At 38.5% G+C, this 17,950-nt stretch overlaps 1 protein-coding gene across 1 annotated transcript in view; it reads right to left on the bottom strand.

Moving 5' to 3' along the window:
* Positions 1-13,348: 13,348 nt before the first annotated feature.
* The window catches only part of LIN28B (lin-28 homolog B), a gene marked incomplete at both ends in the record, with an annotated part of 135,110 nt that continues 130,508 nt past the window's right edge, over positions 13,349-17,950 (bottom strand). Inside the window, one exon of the mRNA XM_080805238.1 lies at positions 13,349-13,718. Coding sequence (XP_080661364.1) covers positions 13,349-13,718 — 370 coding nt within the window. The remainder of the gene's footprint in view (positions 13,719-17,950) is intronic.

Consider the following 17,950-nt stretch of genomic DNA (forward strand, 5'->3'; position numbering starts at 1 on the left):
GCAGAGAGGCAGGCAGAGAGAGAGGGGGAAGCAGGCTCCCCCTTGAGCAGAGAGCCGGATGTGGGACTCGATCCCAGGACCCTGAGATCATGACCTGAGCCGAAGGCAGAGGCTTAACCCACTGAGCCACCCTGGTGCCCCTGATGTGTGATTTTAAATCTTTAAACTCCCTCAGTCACCTTCCTCGGCCCCCTGTAGATTCCTTTGGAAAACCAGAGTCAGAAGGTTACTGCCTGCTTCTGGTGCCCAGAATGAGAGAATGCTTTGGCTTTGACTTCTGAGGTGTCTCTTCTAGCACCAAGATTCATTATGTGACCTGAGCAGTCGATGTCTTCTCCCTGAGTCCAATTGTAATTCTTTTGTAATATAGGAATATTAATATCTGCCATCATTACCTTTGAAGAACTTTGTGAGAACTCAACTTAGCGCACTGTGGAAACTAGAAAGCACTATAAAAATGAGACCTATTACTGTATTAACCAGTGACACATACACGGGGGCTTAAGGTAAAAGAAACATCTCTTGACTAAATCATATCCAGAAATTCTCTTGGACCTTGTATCTCATTTGTCCTTGCTTCCAGGTGCATCTATTCAAATCTAAAACCCAGAACACCTGAGTGTACGATCCTGTGAGCATTTTAACAAGATAAGTTTCTTCTCAGATAATGGGGAAACAGATCTTTTTAAAGATGTCTGAGAAGAACAACATCCAAATTTTAAGGAATAAAATCCCAACTAAAAATTCTAGAAGTCTTGTATTTCTTATAGCTTGAGAGGTGGATGAGGAACTTATGGGTTAGTAATGCTGTGTGTATATTTAATGCAGTATGGGTGTTTATAGGTTGGAAGTTTCTTATGACAAGAGGTCCTAGAAATGCTTAGATAAAATACTTTGTCCTATAGGGCACCTGGGTGGCTCAGTCGTTAAGCCTCTCCCTTTGGCTCAAGTCATGATCCCAGAATCCTGGGATTGAGCCCTGCATCAGGCTCCCTGCTCAGCAGGAAGCCTGCTTCTCCCTTTCCCACTCTCCCTGCTTGTGTTCCCTTCTCACTGTTTCTTTCTCTGTCAAATAAATAAATAAATAAAATCTTTAAGAAAATAAAATAATTTAAAAGACTTTCTCCTAGACAAGTTACCTTATCAGTGCCTTTTCAGCGTCATGAACTCTACATTGACAGCCTGTGTCTTCTGCATAAGAACCCATAAATTTATCACTCACAATTACATATTTTTCCTGGGAGGAATTTTCCTAGGCAAATTTATCAATCGTATGAAATATTGAGAAATCCAGTAGTAGCTAGGAGGCAAGGTTAAAACGGTTTCAGAAAGCGAGTGAAGAGTGCCCTCTGGTGGTATTAGGCAGTAACTGACATGCGTCAATGCTTGGTCTTCGATCGTAATTATTAAACTACAGTTCTACAGTTCCTTAAAGTCAGACTTTCATCCTAACCATTAGAAATTTTTACATTTCCAGCGATCCATTATGCAATGCACTACATTAGGACATGCTGTTTATATTATGTCGTGTTACGTTATGTAGGTTATCTTTTACATAGCCCTAGAGAAAACTTTAGTTAGACTGCTCCATTAAGAAATGATATTTAGGGGGGTGCCTGGGTGGCTCAGTGGGTTAGGGCCTCTGCCTCCGACTCGGGTCATGATCCCAGAGTCCTGGGATCGAGCCCCGCATCGGGCTCTCTGCTCAGCGGAGAGCCTGCTTCCCTTCCTCTCTCTGCCTACTTGTTATCTCTGTCAAATAAATAAATAAATAAATAATCTTAAAAAAAAAAAAAAAAAGAAGAAGAAATGATATTTAGGGGCACCTGGGTGGTTCAGTCGTTAAGCGTCTGCTTTCGGCTCACGTCATGATCCCAGGGTCCTCTCAGGCTCTCTGCTCAGCAGGAAGCCTGCTTCTCCCTCTCCCACACCCCTGCTTGTGTTCCTCTCTTGCTGTGTCTCTCTCTGTCAAATAAATAAATAAAATCTTAAAGAAACAAAAAAAGTGTTTTTTTAAAAAAATGATTTCTAATTAAAAAGAAACACTAGAGGTTGTTAATATGACACTTCCAAATGAGATTTCTTAAATAATTAGATCTCGGCCCACAGCTTGTTACTGCTTGTTTTCTTACTTTGTTTTTGGGTGGGGCTGGGGTTTGCATTGGAACATTTAGCTATTGTGATGGGGTTCTAATGGAACATGTTGATTCTTTGGCAGGTTTGGGGACAAACCACCTGGGATAATCTAGTGTGATTCTAGAGGAGCACAGAATATTGGGCCAAATGATAGTCCAGGGTCCCTTCCAACCACTCTGTTCTATGTTAAATTTTCCCTAGCAATCTGATGTATCTCACCAGTTTGTAAATGTTGTACAGTATTTATACACAAAAAGAAAATAATGACCTGGAAATAGAGTGGGCAGTGGCACACCTCCAGGTGGCTTCAACAACAGCTCCTCTCATTTCAGCCCCTCCTTTGTATTTTCCAAATTTTCCACCTTAAGAAAGTTGGTCATGATTAGATTCTATTGTTGTTTTTATTTTTTTATTTTTATTATTTTTTTAAGATTTTATTTATTTATTTGACAGAGAGATCACAAGTAGGCAGAGAGGCAGGCAGAGAGAGAGGGCAGGAAGCAGGCTCCCTGCCGAGCAGAGAGCCCGATGCGGGGCTTGATCCCAGGACCCTGTGATCATGACCTGAGCCGAAGGCAGAGGCTTAACCCGCTGAGCCACCCAGGCACTCCTCTATTGTTGTTTTTGTTTGTTTGTTTGTTTTTAAAGGATTTTATTTATTTGGCAGAGAGAGGTCACAAGTAGGCGGAGAGGCAGGCAGAGAGAGAGGGGGAAGCAGGCTCCCTGCCAAGCAGAGAGCCTGATTCGGGGCTTGATCCCAGGACCCTGAGATCATGACCTGAGCCGAAGGCAGAGGCTTAACCCACTGAGCCACCCAGGTGCCCCTCTATTGTTGTTTTTAAAGGATCGTTTTGGGTGAGTGGCCAAAGCAACTTCAACCCAGGACTAGCTAAACTAATATCTGGACCAGCCAATGAAAATTACTTGTACAGAATTAATTTCACAAAGAAAAAAGGGGAATTTGAAGAGCCAGTGTAGAGATAACTGTAATGGCCTGAGTATGTGACATAATGATCCAAATGAAATAAGTGAGAAAATAGAACTTGAAATATCTGACATGTGAGTAGTGAAGCCACACTTCCAGAAAAAAAACATGGAAAAGCACCAAAGGACCACATATCAATAATACATCTATTTGAACCAATTCGAATGTAAATATGGTTTGATAATCTTAAGTTGGTTTTCCTTGTACTCTGACTTTGCCGTATTGCTGTTACGGTAACACACGAGTCCAGTTTTCTCAACAAAAGAGCAAAACTAACCATGTTATTTGGGATACAAGCAAAACCCCCAAGGTTAGAGTTGGTACTTTAAATAAATTAAAACTGGAGCAGGCAAATAGCTACAGATCCTAAGCAGCTTAGAAATTAAATAACTATGGCACACCTGGGTGGCTCAGTGGGTTAAGCCTCTGCCTTCGGTTCAGGTCATGGTCTCAGGGTCCTGAGATCGAGTCCTGAGTCAGGCTCTCTGCTCAGCAGGGAGCCTGCTTCCCCCCTCTCTCTGCCTGCCTCTCTGTCTACTTGTGATCTGTCTGTCAAATAAATAAAATCTTAAAAAAAAAAAGAAAAATTAAATAATGGAGGTCCTTGTCCTTCAGAAAACAGCTAGCATCTTCAAAACACTGATTAATTTTAGAAACAAAGTGTACAAATGTATCCTAGATGGGAAACTTTTTAAAGTAGAAATTTTGTTTTGTTTTTAGAGATTCTATTTGTTTGAGAGAGAGAGCGCGTGCACATGCACACAAGTGGAGGGGGCGGTGGGCAGAGGGAGAGGCAGAAGCAGACTCCCACTGAAAAGGGAGCCTGACTCAGAGCTCGATCCCAAGCCCCTGAGATCTGACGACCTGAGTCAAAAGGCTGACACTTAACTAAGCCACGCAGGCGACCTGAAATTTTTTTTAAGAAACATGCAGTCTCAGAAGTATTAACCATTTTCCAGATACCTAAAACCACTTCAGAAAGAGTGTGTGTGTGTGCGTGTGTGTGTGCGCGCGCACACGCGTGCTGGGGGGAAGGGGATTATAAAGGGTAACATATGCTGATTTCTAAATTGAGGATGACAGAAATAATTTGAGTAGTGGTAAAAGCTTTTCTCTTACATTTCAGTTGTTTCTAGAAAGTAAAGCAGACAAGAGAACCCCATAGTTTTTTTGAGAGGAAAAAAATCAATTTCATGAAAATAATGAGAAAACCGGAGCAGAATCTATCACAAAATGATAGATTGTAACATAAGCCATTTTTTTTATTTAGTAGCCTACCAAGCAAAAGCTTCATATAAAGGTTCTTACAAAAAGCTTATGTAAGAGGTGAAAATGGGAGTAGGTTGTACAAATGTAGCATTTTGTGTACCCATAAGGAAAGCCTAGGATTCTGGGGCTTTCTATTATTCTGTCATTCTTTATTACAAAAAAGGAAAATAAATATTAATTGTGGAAATATCCTGGATTCCCTCTATTCAGTTGTCAGTCTCCTACCTATCGTTTAAGCACTGTAACTTCATTCTTGCCCCCAGTGTAACTCCCTGGAGAGGACAAATGCAGCAAACCAGGCTTCTTCAAATCAGCACTTGGGTGCGCTGCCATAAAATGCTTGTGTATTTCTAAACATTCTGAATGTTCAGATCACCTGAAGCCACCGCTTCTCAATGATGCTCTAGGGAACTTGTGGCCTCCTCCCCCTTCAAATGGCTACTTCAAGTCCTCCAAAATGTCAATCCCCCAGCACTGGATGATGAGGGAAGCACCGTTCACTCCGTTAGCGTCCAGCCAAAGGCCGGACTAAGGTGAGACCAGAAAGGTGCTCAGGGCAAGGTAACACCCTGAACACGGACACTTCTTTAAATGTTACACCCTAGCCACCTCTGGCCTCCTAGTTGTGGCCCTGATCTCCTCAGCTGCAGTTTTCTGCTGAGTCTTTTCAGTCAGTGACTTGAAAGGAACCTGTATAAAGATTTCAGGGAATACCTTCTCTGCGACCCCTCTTCCCTGGGATTGGTCTCTCAATTTTCTGTTGTTTTGGCAGTCCTGAATTTGTTTCCTCAGCTTTCCCTTTGGGGTTTTATCATTCTGTGGTGTCTCAGGGAACTGGAAAGTGCCCTTAGGGGAAAAGCTGGGGGTAAATGGGTGCTCACCTCCTATTTTTTTTATTAACATATAATGTATTATTTGCCCAGGGGTGCAAGTCTGTGAATCATCAGGCTTACACATTTCACCGCACTCACCATAGCACATACCCTCCCCAATGTCCATCACCCAGCCACCCTATCCCCTACCACCCCCGCCCTCCAGCCACCCTCACCTCAGTTTGTTTCATGAGATTAAGAATCTCTTATGATTTGTCTCCATCCTGATCCCATCTTGTTCCATTTTTTCCCTCCCTAACCCCCACGACCCTCCACCCTGCCTCTCAAATTCCTCATATCAGAGAGATCATGTGATAATTGTCTTTCTCTAATTAACTTATTTTGTTTAGCATAATACCCTCTAGTTCCATCCACATCATTGCAAAAGGCAAGATTTCATTTCTTTTGATGGCTGCATAGTATTCCATTATATATACCACATCTTCTTTATCCATTCATCTGTTGATGGACATCATGCCCTTTCCATAGTTTGGCTATTGTGGACATTGTTGCTATAAACATTCAGGTGCACGTGCCCCTTCGGATCACTACATTTGTATCTTTAGGGTAAACCGTGTAGTGTGATTGCTGGGTCATAGGGTAGCTCTATTTTCAACTTTTTGAGGAAACTCCATACTGTTTTCCAGAGTGGCTGCAACAGCTTGCATTCTTACCAACAGTGTAGGAGGGTTCCCCTTTCTCTGCATCCTTGCCAACATCTGTCATTTCCTGACTTGTTAATTTTAGCCATTCTGACTGGTGTGAGGTGGTATCTCACTATGGTTTTGATTTGTATTTCTCTGATACCAAGTGATATTGAACACTTTTTCACATGTCTTTTGGCCATCTGGATGTCTTCTTTACAGAAATGTCTGCTCATGTCATCTGCCCATTTCTTGATTGGATTACTTGTTCTTTGGGTGTTGAACTTGGTAAGTTCTTTATAGATTTTGGATATTAGCCCTTTATCTGATATGTTATTTGCAAATATCTTCTCCTATTCTGTCAGTTGTGTTTTGGTTTTGTTGACTGTTTCCTTTGCTGCGCAGAAGCTTTTGATCTTGATGAAGTCCCAATAGTTCATTTTTGCCCTTGCTTCCCTTGCCTTTGGCGATGTTTCTAGGAAGAAGTTGCTGTGGCTGAGGTCAAAGAGGTTGCTGCCTCTGTTCTCAAGGATTTTGATGGATTCCTGTCTCACACTGAGGTCTTTCATCCATTTTGAGTCTATGTTTGTGTGTGGTGTAAGGAAATGGTCCAGTTTCATTCTTCTGCATGTGGCTGTCCAATTTTCCCAACATCATTTGTTGAAGAGACTGTCTTTTTTCCATTGGATATTTTTTCCTGCTTAGTCAAAGATTAGTTGACCATAGAGTTGAGGGTCCATTTCTGGGCTCTCTACTCTGTTGCATTGATCTATGTGTCTGTTTTTGTGCCAGTACCATACTATCTTGATGATGACAGCTTTGTAATAGAGCTTGAAGTCTGGAATTGTGATGTTGCCAGCTATGGTTTTCTTTTTCAACATACCTCTGGCTATTTGGGGTCTTTTCTGGTTCCATATAAATTTTAGGATTATTTGTTCCATTTCTTTGAAAAAAGTTGGTGGTATTTTGACAGGGATTGCATTAAATGTGTAGATTGCTCTAGGTAGTTTCACAATATTTGTTCTTCCAATCCATGACCATGGAAGTTTTTCCATTTCTTTGTGTCTTCCTCAATTTCTTTCATGAGTGTTCTATAGTTTTCTGAGTACAGATTCTTTGTCTCTGGTTAGATTTATTCCTAGGTATCTTATGGTTTTAGGTGCAGTTATAAATGGAATCGACTCCTTAATTTCTCTTTCTTCTTGCTGTTGGTGTATAGAAATGTAACTGATTTCTGTGCATTGATTTTGTATCTTGACACTTTCCTGAATCCACGTATGAGTTCTAGCACTTTTAGAGTGGCGTATTTTGAGTTTTCCACATAAAGTATCATATCATCTGCAAAGAGTGAGAGTTTAACTTCTTTGCCAATTTGGATGTCTGTTATTTCTTTTTGTTGTCTAATTATTGAAGCTAGCACTTCTATTACTATGTTGAATAGCAGTGGTGTCCTATGTTTCTTTCTTTTGAATTTGGTAGCCCCTCAAGTGTCTGGCTACATTGGTTGACCTCCAATCCATTCATAAAGTTTTTTCATAATTTATACCACCGAATTCATCTCTTTACTGGTTGACCGAACATGAACTGCTGAGTCTTGACTCCAGTTTTTTGTTTATGCTGTTTCTTCTGTCTCAGAGTCTCTTCCTTCTCCATCCAAACCAAACCCATCCCTCCCCCTCCACCTCAATCTCATTTCTTCAAACCACATATGCAATTATCAAAAACTTGTTTTTGAAGAATTTTTCTTGATAAGACACGTTTAATGATGTTAATGGGAAAGTGTAAAAGTTCCCAATCCTATTCAATAAAACCTAATTTTGTTTTAAATCTATATTAATTTATGGGAAATAAATTAGAAGAGAGTTAAGGAAAAATATTAATGGTTATTTCTAGATAATGGGATTATATATTTTTCAAAATGTTTCTCATATTTGAAATGATGAAATATGTCATTGGTTATTTCCAGGTGATGAGATGATGTACTATCTTTTCTTTCAAGGTTCTTCATATTCTTTATGACAAAATACAATGCTACTTATATAACAAAGATACTCTTTTAAATAATAATTATCAATGAAACATTTATGCACTCACTGTCCCACGAGCATGAGATCTTCACATCCTAAAATCACCTCTGCACAAGATGAAATACTTACCACTACTGAATTGGACATTTAAAAAGGGTTAAGATGGTAAATTATGTTTCTTACCATAATAAAAAAGAAAACGCAGCAGGAGTCATGGTACCACATACACACACACACACACACACACACACTCACACACCCAAAGAAAAAGGAAAAGTGAATCACCCAGGTGTAGAGCAGAAATGAAAATGAGTTTAATTGTCAGACTGGTCAATTTATAGAACAAAACAGTTTTATCAAATTTTTTTTATAGTATGCCAATACTATATACATAGTTTGATAAATCTACATTCACATTTTAGATATTTGGTACTGGTATAATCTGGCTTTGATTGTCCTTTTCGAATACTTTAAAACTACTAGGAAAATATTGTAGGAAAATTCTAAAATGGTTTTTCCAAAAGGGTTGAACATTTTTGTGTTTGGGCCACTTTTCATGACCACATGAAGTATGTGTCTTGACTCCCACACTTGCATACTCCAAGTTAGCTAACCCAGGATGATTCCTGATGAGGACAGGACTCACCTTTCCTCATTAAGATTTAGACTGAATGTATTCACCATCTGTATTGTCGTAAGTTCCACATTTCTAATCACTGATATCTGAAGGTAAATTAAAATTTATGTTCAGATAGGTGTAGATACTGCCTAAATGGCCTTTTATCCATTCTTTTCTTTGAACAATCATACAAATCATGAAAAATCTCAAAAACTCATAATAAATGCCAACGTTATATGTTTTATTTTTTAATCAAGTAATTTTTTAAACCTCAAAATATCCATAATTGACAGAATAAGACATTAGGCATGAAATGAGAATATAAAATCCATGGTCTACAGAAAGGCAAACAGTACTCCAGTCCATCAAGATGACTGTACATGAGTGAAATGCCATTCCGAACATCTACTCCTTTTTTGTCCTTTAAAAACATATAGTTCAAGTGTTTTTTTATTTTCACTTGTAAACAACATGAGCCAAAATGGACAATGAGGTAATCTAATTACTACACAGGATAATTTAAAAACACTAGATAAAACACCATATTAAAGACATATAGAAATCAGTGTTCACTTTGGTCTCTAGTATGGTTAGAGTTGTTAATACCAAAAAGCAACACACACTAATTAAAGCCAGCTTGGTGGTGGGTGCCAGTGGTTGATAGATACTAAGTAATTCAAGAGGTAGTCAACACCATCATTTTCAAGCTGGTAACACTCACAGGGGTTAAGCCACAGATGTATTAAATATTGTAATAGTTTGTCACAGTACAGTACTTTACCATAACTTCGCAGCTTTGTTCCAAATATAAAATTTAAGAACGATTCATAGGTCAACCTCTCACGCTAACTGAACAACTATGACACAGATCACACAACCATCACATCTTAAAGAGGTTGCTGACAGCTATGTAAGACAGAACTTGAGGCTTTTCACGAGTTGTTCTTTTCTAAAACAAATAAATCTCATTAAGACATCTAGAAAATTAAGGTCAGTGCAGCTGCACTTGTACACACTTTCCCAAATTTTATAACCAAAGGGGAAATACACATATATATTTTATGATAAACATTTCTTAGAGAAAACAGATAAATTAATTTAAATTAACTTTAAGACTTAATGAGATTTCCCATGTCCTGTATAATTCATCTTACAGTGAATGTTACAAAGTCTATTAACACTTATGGGCTTCTATTCACAAACTAAATACAACTAGCAGTAACTTGGGGCCACACTGGTGCAAAATAAAACTGGGCCAGAATATCTTAAAATATTGGCATTAAAACATCCCATGTTTATAGATGGATCGATGTTAATAACATGATGTTTCTTGATCTTTTTCCCTACATTGCACGCCAAACTTCCAAGTTATAAGCAGGTAAAAATCTTTTAAAATGTTTTAGTTGTAAAAATACATCCAAAGTCTTCGAGTAAATACTAGAAATGCAAGTATAAAAAGGTTTCTACTATAATCTGCCATGTAGTGATGAATAGCTCCCAGGGCTAAGAGACGGGTAGAGCATCTTTCTTAGGAATTACACTTGTGTTGACATGGGGGTGAAATCAAGGGGCAACTAGTTCACACACCTCCTGCCCAACCCATTAGTAACCCCCGTAAACCGATGCTTCACACAGACCCTTCTCCTCAGTAGCCAGAAATGGCATTGCACGTTTACTCTATGTTCACTCCTTGGCAAGCCAGTGCTAGTTAGTTATGTGCCTAGGGCAATAATGCTGAACTACGCTTGGCCTCAGGGCAGCACAGACACACAAATGGAGATTGGCATCCTTTATACTTTTGCCCAGCATGAATACACTCATACACCAACCTCTTCTCCTGCTACCCCTTCCTGCCCTTCACCTCCGGGCAAAGCAGTAATTTCCAAGATTGCCTCTGTGTTTTGTTTTGCTTAAGTGGAAGGGTGCCCATAAGTCTTTAAATTAAATACCTGATAACTTTAAAGAAATGCTTGGAGACTTTGCTAACTAAATGAGATGCGTCCTCATTCACAAGTGTTTGTTAGAAACATAGAGTTGTGAATTGCTATCTACAATACAGATTAAAAGGTTCTGTACCAGAGGATTATCAGCCCCTGTACGGCTGGAGCAGCACAAAGGTGAGCTATGCATCAACTATGAGGTAGCCTTTTGCTGTAAACAGAATATTTCACCCATGTAAATGGACATGTGCTCACATCAGTGATATTCACACATGCAAGGAGCTTGGGAATTTTGCTTTAGCGTACTTTTCACAGGAAATAAAAGTAGGAAAACGGATATCTGATATTTGGAAACTGTGATCAAACTCAGAGGTAGTTATGACTAACATCAGTACATAATACTTATCAAAGGTCTAAGTTATTTGGTTTGTTTTGAGTAAGCAGGACTGTAGACTATTCTGGAAAGAAACAACAACATTATATGGTATGTTCCCTGAGCAAAGTTCTTTGTCCTGAGTATGTTATGTAATAGTGATAATATTTTTATATAAAAAATAAACCCCAGCTTTTAATCATAAGATAGGTTTGGTATGTGCTCTTAGTTCAGTCTGGTAAGATGCTTAAAATGATTTTAAATTGCACCCATAAGGTCCAGTTATAAAATGCTTTTCTTTTTTTTTTTTAACCAAGATCTTAGCTCTGAACTTTTTTATATGTAAACAGGGAATGTCCAATTCTCAAGTCCGTAACTTCCTATGTCTATAAGGTCAAGGAACTTTGGTTTGAATTTTCAAAGTGACTTATTATGTTTTGCATTTTTACTGTTAAACCTGCTTATTTTGCCTGCTAAAAATTAAGCAATGCCACTTTGATTTGTCTACATAATTTAAATAAGCTTACAATCCTCACATAAGGCAAGGAAGTACTTCTCTATAGCTATTTATCACATTCAATATCGTCAAAGGTAAGCTTTGCTTCACAGCACTTGGATATTCCAGAATACACCGTGGAGAGTCTCACAAACACTGTCCCAGAATTCAAGCTGAGAGGTAAAGGGCTGGAGGCCCAGCCAGAGGCATTTCCTCGGAGGCATTTCCTCCTGATGGGGGCTTGCTCAAACCACAGGAACTGCCTAAGACCCTCAGAGCAGGACAGGTTGGGGAAGGAGCAGAAGCTGCTCGCAGAATGGATCTCATTTGACTCATGCTCTTGTCTTCTTCTGATTATCTGAGCTTACACCAACAGGCTCACACACAATGTTGTCTATTGCCAATGTTAAGCATTATAACTCATCGGTACCTTCTTGGAGATGTTTCAGAAATTTACCCATAACATCTAGAACCAGGAGGACACCAACATTTTTTTTATTTTTTTAAATGACTGAAACCTAAAGGGACCAATATGAAGACTGGTCCCAGGCCAGTTGACTCACATAATTGAGGACCAACCTGAGAAGCGTCTCTATCTCCATTACTGAATGTCCACCCTGAATGCACCGTTTCGGTTACTTCAGCATGAGTAATGAAGGGAACCTCTGTCAAATTCATTTTAATGTATGAAATTCTTGTCGCTTCTGGTGGGAGAGGCCCAGCACCTCGGCCCCAGGCCCATCACTCCAGCTGCCTGCCACCAAATGCTGCACTTTTCAATATCCTTCACAGGGCAAACGTATTGGGCAATTATGAACACCCACTTAAATTTTCATTCTCAACCCCGGTATTTTATTCTCTCACCTGTGCTGTTTTGTTTTAGAAACAAGTCAGATAACTCTCTTGGGGGAGGGGGGTAATAAAAAACAGCCACCAAAAAAAAAAAAAAAAAAATTACACCAATGACTGGAGATTTCCTCCAAAGTCTTCAGTAGTAAACAAGGAGACCCCTGCTCGAAGCGATGGTTTGGACTGACTTCGTCAAGGGAAGCTGCTGTTGCCACAACCCCTTCAAAACTTCACAACACATAAAAGATTATAATGAGCTGGTATCAAAATACCACTGAAACAATCAAGTCACTACATTTCTACATTGCCCTCCCCCTTCATTTTTCTGAATAGGCATCTAACTCACAATCAAAATGCATGAATTAAAAACATGGAAATATCGGCACGGAAATTACACATTCATTGTCTTTTCTGGAGCTCTGTATCCCAGATTCCAAAAAGCTTATGGCAGTCAGAGGCATGTGGAGTTAAGGTACTGCCTTCAAAGGGGGTGGGGGTAGGGAGAAAATACTCTATAGATAACAAGAAAAAGAGGCAATCCCAAACTTGGGAGAACTGATGACGTAAAACCTTTAGTACCATATGATTGGCAGCTCTGAGATCTGAAGTAGCCTTTGGTTCACACAAAAGGTAACAGTCATGTTTTTATTTTAATGTAATATAAAGGGAGTGGTATTTCAAGAAAAAAAAAAAAAAACCTCCAGGGGTTAGCTTTGAAACCATCTAAAATGCTTCCTACGGGTTTTCAGTTCTCGGGGCTGTCCAATTCCGTGAGGGAGGGTGTGTGCTTCTATCTATAGACGCACATACATAAAGACAAATCCGCTTTATATACGGGTCCACACTCCTGTATCGATGCCTCCTACACACACACACACACACACACACTCAGGCTCTCTCCCTCTCACACATGCACATACAGATATACATAGTATTTCATTCTCTGAATAACATAAAACATGACACCCTGCTCAAATGTAATTTGCTTAGAGTGATTTGTCTGTTTAAAAAAATTCACAGTTCCTCACAGTAGTTAAAAATCCCAAGTCAGCTGCTGCTGTGAAATACTGCTCCCCTGTACTTGCATGAGGTAGACTTCCCAACCGGGGAAAGAAAACGATACACTTAGGAAGAAGCGTTATGTCTTTTTCCTTTTTTGAACAGAAGGCCCCTTTTTGCTTGGTTCTTCCGGCGCCGCGGAGGACTTCGCCGAGGAAGCTTCTTGAGAGGACCTGCCTGGCCATTCTGAGATCTCGAACCTCGCCTCCTGAGGAAACGGCGGGGACGTGCAGCCATGCCCTCCCCCCAGCTCTCGAGGAAAAGTCGAAGTGCATGGCTGTGCTTCTGCTTCCTGTCTTCCCTGAGAACTGGCGGGCGGCTGCGCCACAGTCTTGTGTGGGCAGTTTGCCACCATGTGTGCGATGCTCTGACAGTAATGGCACTTCTTTGGCTGAGGAGGTAGACTACATTCCTTAGCATGATGATCAAGGCCACCACAGTTGTAGCATCTGCAACAAGAACAGCGGAAACGTCTCAGCAGCGGGGAGCAAGTGTCATAAAATGTGTTACAAATTTAAAAAAAAAATACAAACTGTCAATGAGATCAGCCTGTTTTAATGTGCCTTCTTAATAAGTATGTAATGCTATTTTTAAAAAAGATTTTATTTACTCATCAGAGAGACAGAGAGAGAGAGAGAGAGAGAGAGACCGCACAAGCAGGGGGAGCAGCAGGCAGAGGGAGAAGCAGGCTTCTCACGGAGCAAGGAGCCCAATGTGGGACCCATTCCAGGACCCTGGGACCATGACCCAAGCTGAAGGCAGACGCTTAACCCACTGAGCCACCCAGGCGTCCCTGAAATGCTATGTGCTTCCAAGACCATCTCACCAAAATGCTCTCACAAAGTTATAAAGCTATTAGTACTAAACGCAACAGTCAATGAAAAACAAGAGGACTAAAACATGAAACACTAGTCACTTCCAGAGAAATGACTTTTTTTAAAGACTTGACAGGTTCCTTTAAGAGAACAGTGTAGTCCACTAGAGGGCAGCCAATGTTCAACAAAAAACCACCAGCTCGCTTTAAAAAGAAGCCCGTTAAAAAAACAAAGCTGTTGTGACACAGAAATACACACTGGGAATGCACTCCGCAATTGAGAAAATTATAGACCAAATTAAATTTCATTTCTTTAACAGTTCTTTGTGTGTTAACTATGTTGACTGTGGAAACCAGATGAACTGGAAGAATTTTATCCTTTGTGCAAATTAAGTAATGAAGGGAAATTTGATATATAAGAAGTCAGATGTCTATGGTGAGTGATATCTGGAAAATTACCAAGTAATTTTAAAGCAATACAGTAAATATTTGAATCAGAGGAAGCTATAAAAGAAATCTTCTAAATTCTGGGAAGAATTTATTTTCTTTTCCCTCTGTAAGAAATTAGTTTTCCTTTCAGGTAACTTCTTTTAAATTGAAATAAATCTAAATCTACCCTTAATTAGTATTTGAATGCAGACTGGGGGCATGGCTTTGTGTGACATGTCCGAAAATCTGACTTTGTTTCTAAAAGCTGAACAAGTAAATTATTTGGGAGATATATTTGCTCAAATTTAGTCAGATTTTCTTTGAAAATTTTACATTCAAAACAAGCGGAGAAAATAATATTGTATACTTACAAAGGTTTTTAATCTACTTGTTGAGTATAGAATGTGCTTGTTTTGTCTCCAAATGAAATTTTTTAAGAGTTTTCTGTTTTAAATTTATTTCCAAATACATTTATGAATCTGTAATTCTTAATACGAAGCACAGACGACAGGTCATAACATTTTTTAAAAAGATAACAAAAAAATGATACCAGTGAGCATCAACTTAAGACTATAATGACAAAAATTAATTATAATTATGTATGTGTGTGTGAGAGAGAGAGAGAGAAAGAGAGAGGGGGGGAGAGAACAGCAAGTTTAACAACTTAAACTACCATATATTTCAAAGACAAATGACTAACTACTAACCAACCCAGCAGTATATGTAGGACAATTAGTATTCTGTTTTCTGGGTCAACGTATGAAGAATATTTTGTTGTTATGTGTTTTGTTTTGTTTTGTTTTGTTTTGTTTTTGTTTTTACCAGGCAGAAACTAGGGTACCTATAGCCTATTTCTTCAGTTACCAATATTACCTTACAAATATTAGAATAATGGATTCACAACACAGGCTTTCATTCTTTGTAATAATTAACAAGTATTTATCCCAGGGAAAAGGAACACATCATATTTTTTTTAAAATTTAAGGGAAGAGCTGAAAATCCACTTTTTCTGATTATTTATTATGCAATTATATACCTTAATATAATAAATTAATAAAACAATATTACAATCCAGATTCAACATTGTTTCAGCCATGTGCTCTAAGAGATAATGCAAAATTAAAGAACAATAAAAATTACCAATAAATGGTTGAAATTCGGGTCCCCCAAATAATACCCTCAAAAATGGCATCTTTGAAAAATATAACCGTATTATTTCTCAATAATGTTTTCCCACACAGTTTTCTTCTACCATGGATTAAGTGAATTCTTAAATTAAATTTGCACATCTACAAAATGTCTCCTTTTGAATTTAATTCACTTCCTTGAGGATAACATCCACTCAAGAGCTCATTGTCGAAGAGGAGAAAATAGGTTAAAGCCTTCAGTAATAGAACAGGCTCTCCTGCGGACACATCAATTTCATCCATCACTGTGGTGTGCGCGCGTTATCCAATGCAGGGATCCGTTCTGCCCACTCAATTTACCAAGGGCCTCATGTCAGGATTCCACTTTTACAAATGGGGCCTTCCATCGTATTCTGTATGTGCATTTACCATTACATTTGGGTTTAAAACATCATTTTAAAGGATACTGTATAATTTTTTGTTTCCTTGCATCTTGATCTACTCCGTTCATTCACTTTCCCAGCTTTTCAGATATGTGCTATCAGGAGGCCAGACTGTCTTCCACACTGAAAAGATTTGCATTCAGTGGATATGTGCTCAGTCTTAAAAGCAGAGGAGTGGTATTTATTCCCCTCTTCTATTTAATCATTCAGCGTCAATCACGCTTACTAAGAGTGCAGATCACACCCCATTATGAAGCCCTGTCCTTCTCCAGGGACTGATACCAAAATGGAAATGTTCAGCTACCTTTCAGCCCACAAATGATACCACACCACACACCCCGTACAAGCTCTACGTGGTACTTGTTTCCTTTGTTCAGTGTCCACACCTCTCCCAATCAGCTGGCTTTTGTTAGTTTGAATGAATCTTAACATCTGATGTGAGCATAAAAATGGCATGTGTGCTCTTGTATAGTTACATGCTTAAGAAATATAAGGACCCAGACTCACAAGCAAAAGACTACACATGAAAAAAACCATAATCATACTTCATTATACATTCCTATACCCAACAATAAAAAGTAAAATCATCCATAGTATTTTATAAAATGATGATGGCACAATGGCACAAAGGATATTTTACCTATTGAACATAAAGTAAAATAAAAATGTTTGGATTAGTCTCAGAACTTTATCAAGTTCTTTGTAAAATTATAAATACTTTAATTCTAACGAGTTAGCACATTCTACAGATATTACTTATTTAAGATGCTTTTGAAGATGGAAAATAACAATAAAAATGGAGCCAATTTTTAAAAAAAATTATCAAAATAAGATGAACATTTTTAAATGAAACAATGCCAATAATAGATATAGTAGGATAGAAGCACCTAAAATAGCAAAATAAATAAAAGCAAATATTTAGGGCTTGATAACTATGTAATTATGTTATGAAATAAGTAATTAGGGGGGGTCTTAACAAACCAAGCCCAAACAATGACATTACTTTATAAGTTAATCAAACATATGCAAAGTTCTGAGGATTCCAAAACAAAAATGAAAATTCTCATCCTGAAATCAGAATTTAGATCTGCTATGACCCTTTGAAAAATTCTCATTTTTGAGATCCTAGCTGCAGAACAACTAAATTACATTTTCAAATGATAATAGTAACAATGATTAGAACTGAGCTCAATTGAAAACCACTAGGTTAGAATATGGATGTTAATTTTTTAAATGATACCTCAATGATTTAGATGAAATAATTAATCAATTGTATGTTCTGCCTGGATCTCAAAAGTGATAATAACTTGGGGAGAGGGATGATACTTCACGGAGAGCCAGCTTTGCCCATCTAAAAGTGTAATGGGAAAAACAGAAGATAGGCACTTCTAAGTATTTGGAAGTGTTAACTTTGTAAGAATTTATATGGAAAATTAAATCTACATTCTGGGGGGCTTGAAGGGGCATTAAGGACAAGGATACAGAGATCTATAAGCTTCTCAAGAACAAACAAATACTGAGACAACAGTGAGTCAAGTAGTATCGAGGAGAGAAAATGGAAAAGAGGACATAAAAATCCATGGAATAGAAAGATGTGAAAAACAATCAATAAAGTTTCCAAGTGGGAGAACAGAAAAGTCACAGATTGGAAAGAATTCCAGAAACCAATCTGGAGATAGAATAACTGACTCTTTGAAGAGATTGTTTATTAATCCTGATACAGTCCAACTAATATCTGGCAATGATACTAATGATATTCAAGACTATAGTTTTTTCATTTTATTTTTAAAGATTTATTTATTTTAGAGAGAGGGTGTGAGAGAGTGCGAGTGGGGAGAGGGACAGAGGAAGGAAGAGAGAATCCTTAA

The sequence above is a fragment of the Martes martes genome (genome assembly GCF_963455335.1).
Source record: "Martes martes genome assembly, chromosome: 6".
NCBI classification, from domain to species: domain Eukaryota; kingdom Metazoa; phylum Chordata; class Mammalia; order Carnivora; family Mustelidae; genus Martes; species Martes martes.